We start from the raw sequence: 14,277 nt of genomic DNA, 5'->3' as shown, positions 1-14,277 counted from the left end.
TACAATAATGATAAATTATGAGCTCTTGTGAGCATATCCTTACTCGTGTATCTGTTGGCTTCAATGCCCAAAAGGCACAAATATTTTGGCATCACCAAATCAATAATAAAGAACTACCCCGACAAGGAGGATCAGGTCCCTGCTGTGCTGTGTCTCATGTCCATAATTTTACTCATTCTTTAAAAATTAATAAAATCATGCGAAGCGATCATCAATAACCTGTAAGTGAACCCGGGATCATTGAAATTTCTTGAAAAACAAAAATATAATATAGACTAATCATTTGGGTAGATACATCCTTTTTTGTTGTGGAAACATAAATCACCTGATTTTGCAATTACATAAATGTGAACCTTAATATAGACTGATACCTACACAAACTACATCATTTTTTTCTGTGGGAACATTAAAAGGGTCTTGTTTCTAGTGACAAGTTTTACAATTACATGAATGTGAATGACTAATTCAAACGGGTTTCAAGTACTAATTCAAATGGACGTGAACCAGCTTGCTCTAGGCAACACCACCTCCTAGTTCGAACCATGCCTTGTGCGATACTAGTTTCTTCCTTCCTGGGTTGCCAGGACACAAGGTAAAACTAGCTGCTCAAAAAGGTCATGTGTTGGTGGAAATGTAATCTCCACTGTTGGATCAAGCCCTCTTAAAAGAATGGAATGCGCCTCCCAAAAACCGGCAACCGTACTTGCCACATGGCCCCCACTTCCCGCGACAGCCGGGAAGGGCCATGTGTTGGCCTTCCCGGTTGGAATCCGACCGGGTTTGGCTCCCCGCCTCGTGGAAGAGGCCTTCCCATGGCGCTTCCCTACTCCATCCATGTACTTACTTAGGTGCCCAACAATAGGCTCTTGTTGGGCAGTTTCTAAAGAGCGTCGTCTTTGCCAATCTGTAGGTGCACACCATGTTGAAAAGAAAGCCCACCCGCTTGGAGCTCAAAGCAGAAGATAAAGAGGAACTCGTTGAAGCTAAGAAACGAGCTGCTGCAGCCGCTGCCGCTGCCGCTGCCTCTGCCTCTGCGCCTCCGGCTGCTGCCGGGCCTTCCTCCTCTTCTGCCAAGCCTGTCGCCTCCAGTCTTCTCCCCAATCCCAAGCTCTCCACTGCTCAGCGCATTGGATTGAGCAAGTAGCAGCGTTTCAATGAGGCTCATCGTCTTCCCATCTCAAAACGTGTACCGTTTACGGACGGTCACCTAGTTTCACAAAGAAAGTGTAATCATACTTCAGTTGCAGGTCGAGCAAGCTTTCTTATCATCCATCCTGTTTTTTACATTTATGCGTTTTACACAGTGAATTGTTACAAACAAGTCAGTCAGCTTCTTCAAATTGCTTTTAAATTGTGACAGTTAAGTTAGTAATTCATTGATATTTGGCAACACTATCAGCTCTTTTCCAAATTCTCATGTACGCGTTACACGAGAGAGAGAGAGAGAGAGAGAGAGAGAGAGAGAGAGAGAGAGGTGTTATGCTTTTATTCTGCAAGTTTGATAATTTTGAAGCAACGTGCTCGCACTTGTATGCACATGGATGGCCGTGAATCAGCCCTAATGTCTTTCTTCGTCTATCTCTCTTATTCAGACCTCGCATTTGGTGAAGGGATGGCCGCCTAGGAGAGGTTTTGTAACCTGCAAGCTACTCAAATGGACTACGATTTTGGTCCTCTGAGGTGAAGAGCTTTGTGGGCGAGGGATCTAAGTACTAAATCGAGTCATTACCCACCAGTACAAGAGGTTTACCAGCAATGGGCACATCGTGTCCAGATCTTTAATCTTGCTTTGGACGAGTTACATGATGCCCTTGATCAGCGAGCCTAAAGTCCCTCACAATTCTCAGACCATGTTCAATGTTTACTTTTGATACGGAGAATGTGCGAGATGCAATACTAAAACCTACCAAAGACCATGAAGGGTACGATTACATATAGCTGAGAGACGTGGGGTTCCACTTTGATCTGACTATTTAATGAGGTCTCCTTCTCTAGTTTCCCCTTACCCTAGTTATAAAGTCCTATGGACGGTCGTACCCATCCCTAAGCTGGTGGATCCCATGGATCCAAATGAGTAATGGAAAATCACAATAGGTCATTGTGAGAGTTATCCACGTGTGGAAACATGTGTGTGTGTGTGTGTGTGTGAGAGAGAGAGAGAGAGAGAGAAAACTGTATACATGCAGGAATACATCAACACCTGAGGGTGGCAGATGCTTCAAGTGACCCCTAGGGAAGGTATAGATGAATGAGAAAGGAGAGGCCTTTATAGGCCCCCCACCCAGCCTGGTCAGCCAGCAATAGGCTGACCAACTGGCCGACCAGTAGGTCGGCCTAACCGGACCAGCAGGTCGGGTTGACTCGACCCAAGCAGGGTGGGGTCAGGTCGGTTTGACCCGACCTGGTTGGGTGCCCAATTGGATTCCAACTCAGCCTTAACCATTGACCAATGGTTTGCCTACACCTGCCAGCCTAAATCAGGCAGGGTGGGTACACCCTCTCTCACGAGATGCCATATTTTTACAGTGTCTCTGCAGCTCGTGGTGAGCACAAAGATCTGAAGAAGCAAGCTGATGAACACGCAACCATGGATCCTCCAACAGCACACCTACTGGATTCACACCTCGGTGAGAGCACTTCATAGCCTGGATCCTCGAACCATAATGCCACCACGAACAGCAAACGAGATGTCCTCAGCTATGATTTCCCATGCTAGTCTGGACTCTGCAATGAGTCCCAATGGAGAATCAAGAGCTGTGATATTGTTGGTGTAACACATCACGTCTAGGAACCTCGATCAAGGAATGCCGGTACACACTGTGTATATAGTCTCTACAATGAACTCTGAACATACCTGCTCCATAGCTCCACAGTCTTGCCTTGCTTGACAGAATTTCAGGTGATAGGAGCTGTAATCAGTTCGCATGCCCTCTTTGGCTATGACCCATGGGGGAGCCCGTAGCTAGTGCTAGAAAGCTGGTGCAGCATGGAAGACCTGGAAAACTGCTAAGAACCAGCGACTGATTTGAAGGCGAATCTGACGGTGTGTCCTGGTCCTTAGATTTGTTCTTGGACCGACAGTTCCCCTCTCTTTCCGCAAGCATAGTACTTAGACCTTCCTTTCTTGTGTCCTGTTGAAAGTGCTCTACCATCTGGACTGACGTGGAGCTTACCCTGGGAGATGAGGATCGATTTCTCCTCAAGGAGAAGGGTACAGAAGTCATCAAAGTCCCTGACTTGTTGTGACCTGGCACCTCAAAAACTCGAGAGACCATGTTGTATTGTGGTGGAAGCTTGGCTAGGATGAGCGCTGCCAATTGGAGAAATGTGAGGGCATGGTACTTCCTGTGGGGACCTCGAGATTGTTCAGCTGTCCCTGCAAAGTGACAGCTCGCATCGCTGAAAGGTAGAAATGAGAGGGAAAAAGGGAGGGGGAGAGAGAGGGGATCAATGAAACCAGTAGTTCCATTAACCCACGTCCTTCCTTTTCCATGCAAATCCTTGGCCATCGATTGGCTCCTTTTGTCTCCACCATTGAGAGCCATCCCTTTTATTCTCTTTCCTTGTGGCCCACTCTTTCAGTCTGTGGTCGTGCAAAGCGCTCCTTACCTGTATGCTTTTAGGAAAGCACTAGTCCTTCTTCAGTGCCTTAGTGACCACTCCCTCCATCATCCATTCCATGTGCCAGTGCAAGATCCAAGGTCCACATCCAACTCCATGGGTCATCCAATCATCAATTTGGTCGCAAAGTTCTTGTCAACATTTCCTGCAATCAAGGTTCTTCGAAATGCTATGTAAATCATGAATAATAATACTCATGTGTAGGAGGCAGTAGCACTGATAGGCGCACATGTAGATAGTAGGAATAGATAGAAGATAGTAGCTAGAGAATATCATGACATTGGCCCTCTCTATTTTTTGGGGTGTTTTTTGTATTGATATGGTGGAAAACAAGAAAATATGCATGTTCAACCATGCGAATGATATCGTATGGGCATGATACTTTTCATGGGCCTTAAAGTTAATAAGATTAAGACATGTGCAAAATATCGTACCCATCCGACAAAGGCACATGAGATAGGACAACATCAATCTGTATTTTTTGATACTTATGTATAAGATGTTGATGGGCTTTTTTTGTGCGACTGGTATCTTTTTGTATCTGATTCTTATACATGAGTATCAAAAATACCCATCGACGTGGTCCTATCACATGGGCCTTTGTTGGATGGGTGTGATACTTTGCACACGTGCAAAGTAACATAACATTCGCATTAGACTCATTTGCATCGTTGGGAATGCATATTTCCTATTTTTCATCACGTCTCATATGTGGCACACCTCCAAAATTACAATACAAAACCAAGTGAAGACCCAAAAAAATTAGATATCATGCCCAAGGAAAGTGCCCTGTTGCATCGGTATATACCAACTTGAGACCCTATTTCTTATCTTTCATCACGTCTCATACGTGGCACACCTCCAAAACCACAACACAAAACCAAGTGAAGACCCAAAAAATTTAAAAATCATGCCCAAGGAAAGTGCCCAGTTGCATCGGTATGTTGGCAAACCCCCTATACCGATGCCAAACCCTATTTATGTCAATATACACTGACGGATAAGTGTCGATATATATGGACATTTTGATTTTACAACCGTTGGTATATACCGATGGTTGCCTGGCAAAAATAGCCTAAATCTCCAGTGCTCTTCTCTCCCACGACACCTCACACTCTTTTTCTTGTTTCACTCGTTTTGTCCTCCATTTGACTTCATTTTGCATCCCTACAAGTAAAGATCCCTCCCTATCTTCCACCTCTCCATCCTCTCCACAAATTTCCCTCTCCATCTCTAGGTCTTGCAGTTGCAAACCTCTTGCTCCCTTTCTCGCAAGGTAAGTGTTTCTCTTCTCTTTCTTTCTTTTCAAAGTTCATGCTTTCTAAGTTATTCTTTTGCTATGTTTTGCTCTACTTTCTCTTTCTTTTCCTTTTAAGAAGAACTATAAGGAATAGCAAGATGTAGTAAAGAACTTTAAGTTTTTGCTTTACGCACTATTTTTTTAAAAAAATGAGGTGTTTGCTTAGTCTTATAGGGGATCCAATCAAAACCTTTCGCTTTCACTCCAAAGTCGTCTTCCAGTTCTAGGTATGAAACTTCTACTTTTCTCTCTTTTATTTTATTTTTATGTTGCAATGGCCATTTGATAGTGCTTAAGGTGTTAGCAAACCCTTATCTCCCTTAAGCGTGAGCAAATGTGATGGGCATAGGACCCTTATGTCCCTTCACTCTTGCTCCCTCTCTTTCTCTCGCTCTTCCTCTCTTTGTCTCTCGTTCTTCCTCTCTTATTCTCTTCCTCTCTTTTCCTGTCTTTTCCTCTCTCGCTCTTCCTCTCTTACTCTCCTCCTCTCTTTTCCTCTCTTTTCTCTCTTTTCCTCTCTTTCCACTCTTACTCTCTTCTCTCTCTCTCTCTCTCTTTTCCTGTCTTTTTTCTCTTCTTCTTTCTCTCTTTTCCTATCTTTCTCTCCTTCCCCTACTCTCTCTCTCTCTCTCTCTCTCTCTCTCTCTCTCTCTCTCTCCCCTACTCTCTTCCTCTCTTTTCTCTCTTTTCCTTTAGACAACTTCTTTCTTCTATTTCTCTTCGCTTTAGGGAAGAGTAAAGGTTTAGGAGAAGCATAGGGGTGTTTTTCCTTCTCTTTTGCTCTGTTTTCTCTTCATCCCCTATCTTTTGCTCTGTTTTCCCTTCATCTCCTCTCTTTTATCTATTGCCCTCTCATTTGCTCTCTTTTCCCTTCTCTTTTACTCTATCTCTATAAGGAGGGTGGATGGCCTTGGTTCAGATCATCTTCTTGCTCATCTCAGGTCGAAGAGAGGAGTTGATCAAGGATTTCATGAGCTTTGGGCTCATTGTCAGTTCTGGTCAAGGGCATCGTAGATTGTGTGGGTGATTTCATGAGCTTATGCTCGTTTCGGTGGGGTCTTGGCTTAGTTTAGTGAAGTTGCAGTTATTCCTTCAGAATTGTTCATGAGCCGTTGAGCTCATTCCAGTGTTCATGTGAGTGGATGCAAGAGTTTTGCTCAGATTGTGGGGTTGGCATCTCACTTTAGGCCCTAGGAGGCTATTGCTTGCTTCAGTGAGATCGTGTACAATCATAGAGAGCTACTGAGAGAGTTTCACGCTCAGGGAAGTCGCGATTTGAGTTGGAAACTTGTTAATCGTATCTGTGAAGTTGTTGGTTATGGTAGAAAAGGAAGTTTTTCTTCACTACAATTTATCGTGGGCTTTGGAATAGTGGTGCGACAGGTGCCAAGGAAGCTGTTTTTTTCTCGTCTCTGATTGTTTTCCAGCTACAATAGATAATGTACTACTGTTTTTAAGAATTCAAAAAGGTCATGGGAGCTCTTGGTTGCAATATCAGCTGCACGTAATAAGATAATTCCTCATGACGAGGGTCGTGGTGATCAGAGAAGTGCAGGGAGCTGGTCTTGGGCCGTTTTGGTATTTTCGGTTTCTCATAGCATACAGTTGCAACTTGCGCCATATACGATTTAGTTGCGCCATCAATCTTATGGGCGGCCAGTATTGTGGGGAAATCATTCTGTTTGGTTCAGAGGTTGTACCAGAAATAAAGCAGAACTACCAGCCTTGTTCAACCACAGGATAAAAGGAGACCAGAAAAGAAAGAGCTACGCCAAGATTTTGTGGAGGCAACTGATCATGAGATGCAGTTTTGCTCATGCTACAGGTTCATCAGTTGAGGTGCTAGGAGGTCATGGAAGCAGTGTAGCCGTGAGCCTCCACTGATCATGAGATGCAGTTTTGCTCATGCTACAAGTTCATCAGTTGAGGTGCTAGGAGTTCATGGAAGCAGTGTAGCCGTGAGTTTTTCATCACGTATCTTCTAAGGACTCGTAAGCTATTGTCCGTGGATTTTGCTGGCATTTCTCTCCAACAAAGCAGAGTGGGAGTTTGTGTAACAACACTCCCCGATCACTCTCAATCAACCATGAGAAGTTTTACGTGGACTAGTTGTGAGTGTTAGGTCGAGTGACGAACTTCATTAAAGACTTAAAAATTTCTGCACAGTAGCTAGAGTTCTCGACGGGAAGGAAAGAGATAGTATTATTTTGATATAAGCGGCCAGTTGGTCAAAACACTTGAAGCATCTGTTAAGGCCAACTGCCAGAGGAATTGGGGAAGGTGAGTGCAGAAGGAAGGGGGTACCTCTTTACGCTCGGGGTCTACTTGAATTGTAAAGTTGGCATGTCATTGGTGGCCATTTGAAGGCTTGTAGTCTAAGCGGATATGAGAACGGCTTCATAGCAAGGTTGCCAGCCTTTGCGTATGCCCAGACAATTTGTGGGTGGTGGATTTTCAAAGGAGAGACCTCCATTCTAGCGCCATTTGCTTTGACTAGTCCGTGAGATTGCAGGTTATTAAAGCTACGTCAGTGATCACTAAGGCAGGGATCTGAGGTCGCCAGCAAGCTTTTGATTGACAGACAATTTGCGGGAGGCCATTTTAATAAGTATAAAGAAATATAGGTTGTAAGGTGAAGTGGGAGTCTGTTGCTATAGTTCGTGGTTGATTTTCAGCTTTGAGCTTCCTTCATTGGATGGGTAAATGATTGCAGGTTGTGGCCCTGAAGGAGGTACTAAGTCTCATTGAAGGTTGTGCCATGAGCATGGCGAGGGCATGGCAAGTTCTAGGTTTGTTGTGAGATCACAAAACGCTCGCTCTTGGGTGCTAAGGGATTGCATCAAGGCAAGAAGATTGTGTGGATTTATAAGGCCAAGTAAGTAATTGATGTGAAGATCTAAGGTCTCATCCAGGCTTCTTGTCAGCCAATCAGTCATTTCGATAAGCAAAGTCTATATGATCGTAGAGGGGTTTCTATTTATACGAGTTCATGGTTGCTGGAGGTTGTGATCTCTATACATTTCATCCTTGTATTTTCTACAGTTATTGGTTGCTATCAGTATATGGGATTTTATGGTGTTTCCCAGTTATGGTGTTTCGAGTTCATCTTGGAATTGTGTTTCTTCTCGGTGTGTTTGCAAACGTGACTATTCATCTAGCTATAAAGGCATTTCAGTGTAGCTCTGCCAGTCTCATCACGTTTTTGGTGCCTCTATGGAGGATGGGTCTCCGGCCCCCTTCAGTTTACATGACCGGGATCATTGGTGGTTGATCATCAGAAATCATGGCTCATGACTTCTCGTTGTTTTATGGGATGCCGGGCGAGGATGCCGAGAAATTCATGGAACAGTGGGAAATTACTTGTTTGATTAAGAATCGGAAAGATGCAGCCTTCATGTTACGGATCTTTACTTATTGTGTGCAAGATGAAGCAAGGAGATGGTTTCATGCTTACGAGGCCGCTCAAGCAACAAATAATCCACCGGTAGAGGTAACATTTGAATTGGCAAGGTATGCTTTTTAACAGCATTACAGGAGGATAGAGGATCGGAATAAGTTGTGGCATAAAATACAAAATTTTGTGCAAGGAGGTCCCCTTGATGCATATATTCAGGATTTTAGCCGCTTGTGGGATCGTTAGTGTGTGTCACTAGGAAATGAGCAGCCACCTGCCATGTTGAAAAAGGAGAAATTCATTTCAGGACTTAGAGGCCCTTTGAGGATGAAGCTGGAACTAAAACCTGTAGCCAATTTCCAAGAAGCTATGGATATGGCAAAAGCAAAAGAGTGGAAGATGGTTAGAATGGAGTAGTTGACCACGGGAGTACATCAAATTCCGAGGGAGGAACAACCTTCTATGGGTGCTTTGGTTGCACTAGGAGAAACAAAGAATACGGAGAATAATAGTTTGCGTAAAGAAATGCATGAGGTGGTTGACATGTTCAAAAATCTCAGTCTCAATCTCTTGGGAGGTACAGGAAGAGGACAAGGAAGAGGGCCTAGGCCACCGTATCAAAATCCAGGGAACAAACAGGATCCAGAGGTAGAGGAGCTAATCAGAGAAGGTTTGAACCCTATAATTGTTACAATTGTGGGGATTGGGGCCATACAAGTCCAAATTGTGATAAGCCTCCACATAGAGGAGGAGATATGTTCCCCCTCCATGTAGAGGCGGCACAGTACCACCGAGAGAGGGGCGCAGAGGCCACATGTGCGACAGAGAGCCCCCAGAGTACAGGTGCCAGGAGTGCAGTACTACAGATATGCCTTCGAGGTGGGTCAATTCTCATCTATGGCCTATCATAGCTTTCCTCAGAGGAGACCGACAGAGACGAGGGATCACTCTAGACATAGTCCAGAGAGTCCAGAGAGCGAGGAGAGCGCATCCCCTGCCACAGCTCGAGATAACTCGACAGACACATATACGAGATATTTTCGCAGCCCACCAGAGAGCCATCACTGTACTAGGCTTCGGTTTCATCCTAGCGCCTGGATAGATTGATTGATATGATATGATATGATATGATTATGATTATGTTTATGATTATGATTCTGTTAGCATAGATTAGTACTCAGCAAGGGTCCTAGCGTACCCTTTGCTTCAGCCCACTGAGGCTTGTATGAGTTCGCTTTTCTGTGCGCTTTGTCCCATAGGCCCGCGAGGTCTCCCATGGACATTAATATATCTTTCTTTCTTTCTTTCTCTCTCTCTCTCTCTCTCTCTCTCTCTCTCTCTCTCTCTCTCGTTGATGATTGAGCTCTACCTTATTCTACATGAACAAAAGGGATAACATTGTGGCCTTACCCTGGTCTGAAAGTCATTTCTTTAACATTGTCCCCGACTATAACAGTTGACTTTAGATCCACCAATTTGAAAGAGCTATACTACTCCCTTTCTTCATGTATTGGGTTCCACCACTACTCACGTACCATCCATACACATGATCAAATATGACACTCGCTTGAATCAAGGGAGAGGGAGAGAGTACACACAAAAGGATAGAGAGTACTCTTTAGCCATGCCATATGTAGCTTGCCGTGCCACATGTAGCTTGCAAGGGTGAGGGGCATTTTAGCCCTCACAAGATTGAATATCCTCCCTTGACCCAAACCCAAGGGCCAAGGGACCTTTAGCAACCCTCCCTAAAGTTAAACCAAAAGAGTGGGCCACAAGGAAAGAGAATTAAAGGGATGGCTCTCAATGGTGGAGACAAAAGGAGCCAATCGATGGCCAAGGATTTGCATGGAAAAGAAAGGACGTGGGTTAATGGAACTACTAGTTGGATCATGGATGATTTTTTCAAGCTACTTTCTTTAACAAGCTAAACTTTTATATCGGTGTCAAAAGTTTGTATGCCATAATAAAAATAAATGTTTCAAACATTCGCCGGGATTTGAAACTTTTATGCAAAAAACTTTAAAGTTTCGCTAGGATTTACATTTTTTTCTTCAAAATTCAAAAGAAAATATATAAAAGAGTACTACATTCTTCCAAGATTGTGAAACTAAAAAAATGAGCTTGAAAACTTTCACCAAGATTTTATAATCATATATAAGCATAGCTTTGATAAAAACATCCTTGAGTTGGATCTCTATAAGGAGGGTGGATGGCCTTGGTTCAGATCATCTTCTTGCTCATCTCAGGTCAAAGAGAGTAGTTGATCAAGGATTTCATGAGCTTTGGGCTCATTGTCAGTTCTGGTCAAGGGCATCGTAGATTGTGTGGGTGATTTCATGAGCTTATTCTCGTTTCGGTGGGGTCTTGGCTTAGTTTAGTGAAGTTGCAGTTATTCCTTCAGAATTGTTCATGAGCCGTTGAGCTCATTCCAGTGTTCATGTGAGTGGATGCAAGAGTTTTGCTCAGATTGTGGGGTTGGCATCTCACTTTAGGAGGCTATTGCTTGCTTCAGTGAGATCGTGTACAATAATAGAGAGGGACTGAGAGTTTCACGCTCAGGGAAGTCGCGATTTGAGTTGGAAACTTGTTAATCGTATTTGTGGAGTTGCTGGTTATGGTAGAAAAGGAAGTTTTTCTTCACTACAGTTTATCGTGGGCTTTGGAATAGTGGTGCGACAGGCGCCAGGGAATCTGTTTTTTTCTCGTCTCTGATTGTTTTCCAGCTCCAATAGATAATGTACTACTGTTTTTAAGAATTCAAAAAGGTCATGGGAGCTCTTGGTTGTAGCATCAGCTGCACGAGATAATTCCTCATGACGAGGGTCGTGGTGATCAGAGAAGTGCAGGGAGCTGGTCTTGGGCCGTTTTGGTATTTTCGTTTTCTCATAGCATACAGTTGCAACTTGCGCCATAGGATTTAGTTGCGCCATCAATCTTATGGGCGGCCAGTATTGTGGGGAAAGCATTCTGTTCGGCTCAGAGGTTGTACCAGAAATAAAGCAGAACTACCAGCCTTGTTTAATCACAGGATAAAAGGAGACCAGAAAAGAAAGAGCCACGCCAAGATTGTGGAGGCAACTGATCATGAGATGCAGTTTTGCTCATGCTACAGGTTCATCAGTTGAGGTGCTAGGAGTTCATGGAAGCAGTGCAACCGTGAGAAAAATCGGGTAGTTTTTCATCAGGTATCTTCTAAAGACTCGTAAGCTACTGTCCGTGGATTTTTATGGTGTTTCTCTCCAACAAAGCAGAGTGGGAGTCTATGTAACAACACTGCCCCATCAGTCTCAATCAACCATGAGAAGTTTTACGTGGACCAGCTGTGAGTGTCAGGTCGAGTGACGAACTTCATTAAAGCCTTAAAAATTTCTGACGCAGTCTAGAGTTCTTGATGAGAAGGAAAGAGATAGTATTGTTTTGATATAAGCAGCCAGTTAGTCAAAACACTTGAAGCATCTGCTAAGGCCAGCTGCGAGAGGAATTGGGGAAGGTGAGTGTAGAAGGAAGAGGGTACCTGTTCATGCTCGGGGTCTGCTTGAATTGTAAAGTTGGCATGTCATTGGTGGCCATTTGAAGGCTTGTAGTCTAAGCGGATATAAGAACAGCTTCATAGCAAGGTTGCCAGGCTTTGCGTATGCCCAGACAATTTGTGGGTGGTGGATTTTCAAAGGAGAGACCTCCATTCTAGCGTCATTCGCTCTGACCAGTCCGTGAGATTGCAGGTTGTTAAAGCTACGTCAGTGATCACTAAGGCAGGGATCTGAGGTCGCCAGCAAGCTTTTGATTGACAGATGATTTGCGGGAGGCCATTTTAATAAGTAAAAAGAAATATAGGTTGTAAGGTGAAGTGGGAGTTAGTCGCTATAGTTCGTGGGCTGGTTGATTTTCAGCTTTGAGCTTGCTTCATTGGATGGGTAGTTGATTGCAGGTTGTGGCCCTGAAGGAGGTACTAAGTCTCATTGAAGGTTGTGCCATGAGCATGGCGAGGGCATGGCAAGTTCTAGGTTTGTTGTGAGATCACAAAACGCTCGCTCTTGGGTGCTAAGGGATTGCATCAAGGCAAGAAGATTGTGTGGATTTATAAGGCCAAGTAAGTAATTGATGTGAAGATCTAAGGTCCCATCCAGGCTTCTTGTCAGCCAATCAGTCATTTCGATAAGCAAAGTCTATATGATCGTAGAGGGGTTTCTATTTATACGAGTTCATGGTTGCTGGAGGTTGTGATCTCTATACATTTCATCCTTGTATTTTCTACAGTTATTGGTGGCTATTAGTATATGGTATTTTATGGTGTTTTCCAGTTATGGTGTTTTGAGTTCATCTTGGGATTGTGTTTCTTCTCGGTGTGTTTGCAAACGTGACTGTTCATCTAGCTATAAAGGCATTTCAGTGTAGCTCTACCAGTCTCATCAATGTGGTGGAAAACAAAAAAATATACATGTTCAACCATGTGCATGATATCATATTAGCATGATACTTTGCACAAGAATTAAAGTAAATAATATTAATGTATGTGCAAAGTATCGTACTGATCGAATCAATGTTTGCTTGGGTGTAGGCACTCGTAGAACTTCGGGGCCATTTTAGGGTCGCGATGCGACATGCTCGTCGATGAACTTTTGAATTTTGCATGGACCCGTGCTCTTGCCAAAAATTTTTCGACATACTGATGCCGCACTAGCATAATAATGAGATGCAATCTATTTATTTTGAACATTGCAGAGCTCGACACACGGTAGCTCTACAACGGTAGCTCTACACTACATCGTGCATCTCTGCACTGCTTCGCACAGTGCAGTCTGTGGCCTGACCACCTATCATCACGCAACCTTTTGTCGCATCTTTGCCACCTGTCACTGGGCAGCATGCCCAGGTAGATCATTAAAATTTAAGGTTGGCTTTGAGATACCACCGTGTTGATTCTTGGCGTAATAATGAGATGCAATCTATAATTTTGAACATCGCCACTGTCACCGCCACTGCCACGCAGTCTCTGACCCTGACCACCTGTCATCATGCAACCTTTTACCATAGCTTTGTCACTTGCCACTGGGCAGCATGCCCATGCAGAGCATAGGTTGTCTTGGAGAGACCATTGTGCTGGTTTTTGGCGTAATAATGAGACAACCTATTATTCTAAACATCACCTCAACGTAGTCTCTGGCCTGACGATCGCTCAAAGGTTGTCTTGGAGAGACCATCGCATTGGTTCACTATAAGATATCTAAAAAAGTTGTGCAAGAAAGGGTTGCAGGCCTTTAGGGACATTTGGGATCTTGGTGGAGGAAGATGGATGTGCTTGGATGAAGTTAGGGATAAATATAAATTGATGACTGAAGAGAAAAAACCTATGCAATGTTTTTTGTCAAACATTAGAAATGATTGGCCAACATATTCAATCTTGAGAGATAGTGGGAATATTAAAGGTTTTGTGAATGCAACTAGTAATTTGTTGTAGGGTTGGACTTTGAAGGACATGAGGTTTTTCCTAGGGGACATGGAGATATCTTTTCTAGAATGTAATCAATGGATTGATAAGGTGCCAATGGATAGAGTTAATGTTTGGAAAAGAAGACTATTGAAAAGGTGGAATGCTGCTCTTGTGTACAAGTATAGCGTGATACTGTGGAAAGTATTGGTTGGGAAAATATATGTTAGAGCTAGATTAGCTAAGTGGATCCCAGAGTCTTGCAATCTATGTGTTTTGCAGGACTAAGAAAGTCACATTTTCATCTTTTGTGGGAGTTTGTAGTAGTCCATTCAGCAGCAGGGACATGTATGGATGCCTTACTCTCTACATAAAACATGAATGCTTTTTTACAAAAGTGGTTCTACCCTCTATACCATGAGGAACTCCCAATTATGTTCAACTAAGAGCATAATTATGAACTTATGTTTTAATATTCTAGCTTAGCTAAAACAAATAGCCTAGATTGGAAAAACATTGATACATGAAGCT

The 14,277-nt window shown here is 43.5% G+C and overlaps 1 protein-coding gene across 2 annotated transcripts; it reads left to right on the top strand.

The window, feature by feature from the left end:
• Positions 1–801: 801 nt before the first annotated feature.
• Positions 802–12,988, top strand: LOC147885139 (uncharacterized). Of its 2 annotated transcripts, none has more exons than XM_087397925.1 (2): positions 802–1,247; positions 12,877–12,988. In XM_087397925.1, exon 1 carries the CDS (start codon positions 920–922, stop codon positions 1,142–1,144), a length of 225 nt encoding a protein of 74 aa, XP_087254051.1. In that variant the 5' UTR covers positions 802–919; the 3' UTR covers positions 1,145–1,247; positions 12,877–12,988. The 2 variants fall into 2 exon arrangements, with proteins under 2 accessions (XP_087254051.1, XP_087254052.1); XM_087397926.1 differs by lacking the exon at positions 12,877–12,988 and adding an exon at positions 1,593–1,648.
• The last annotated feature ends 1,289 nt before the right edge of the window (positions 12,989–14,277 follow it).

This window comes from Dipteris shenzhenensis, chromosome 26, assembly GCF_047967505.1.
Source record: "Dipteris shenzhenensis isolate YYH24624 ecotype China chromosome 26, Dip_SZ_1.0, whole genome shotgun sequence".
Taxonomy (NCBI): domain Eukaryota; kingdom Viridiplantae; phylum Streptophyta; class Polypodiopsida; order Gleicheniales; family Dipteridaceae; genus Dipteris; species Dipteris shenzhenensis.
The sequence above is the reverse complement of the archived record's forward strand: the minus strand, read 5'-3'. Positions and strand labels throughout refer to the sequence as shown.

Excerpts from the sequence above, each read along its gene's own strand:
- LOC147885139 (XM_087397925.1), top strand. The coding sequence starts at position 920 with ATGTTGAAAAGAAAGCCCACCCGCTTGGAGCTCAAAGCAGAAGATAAA.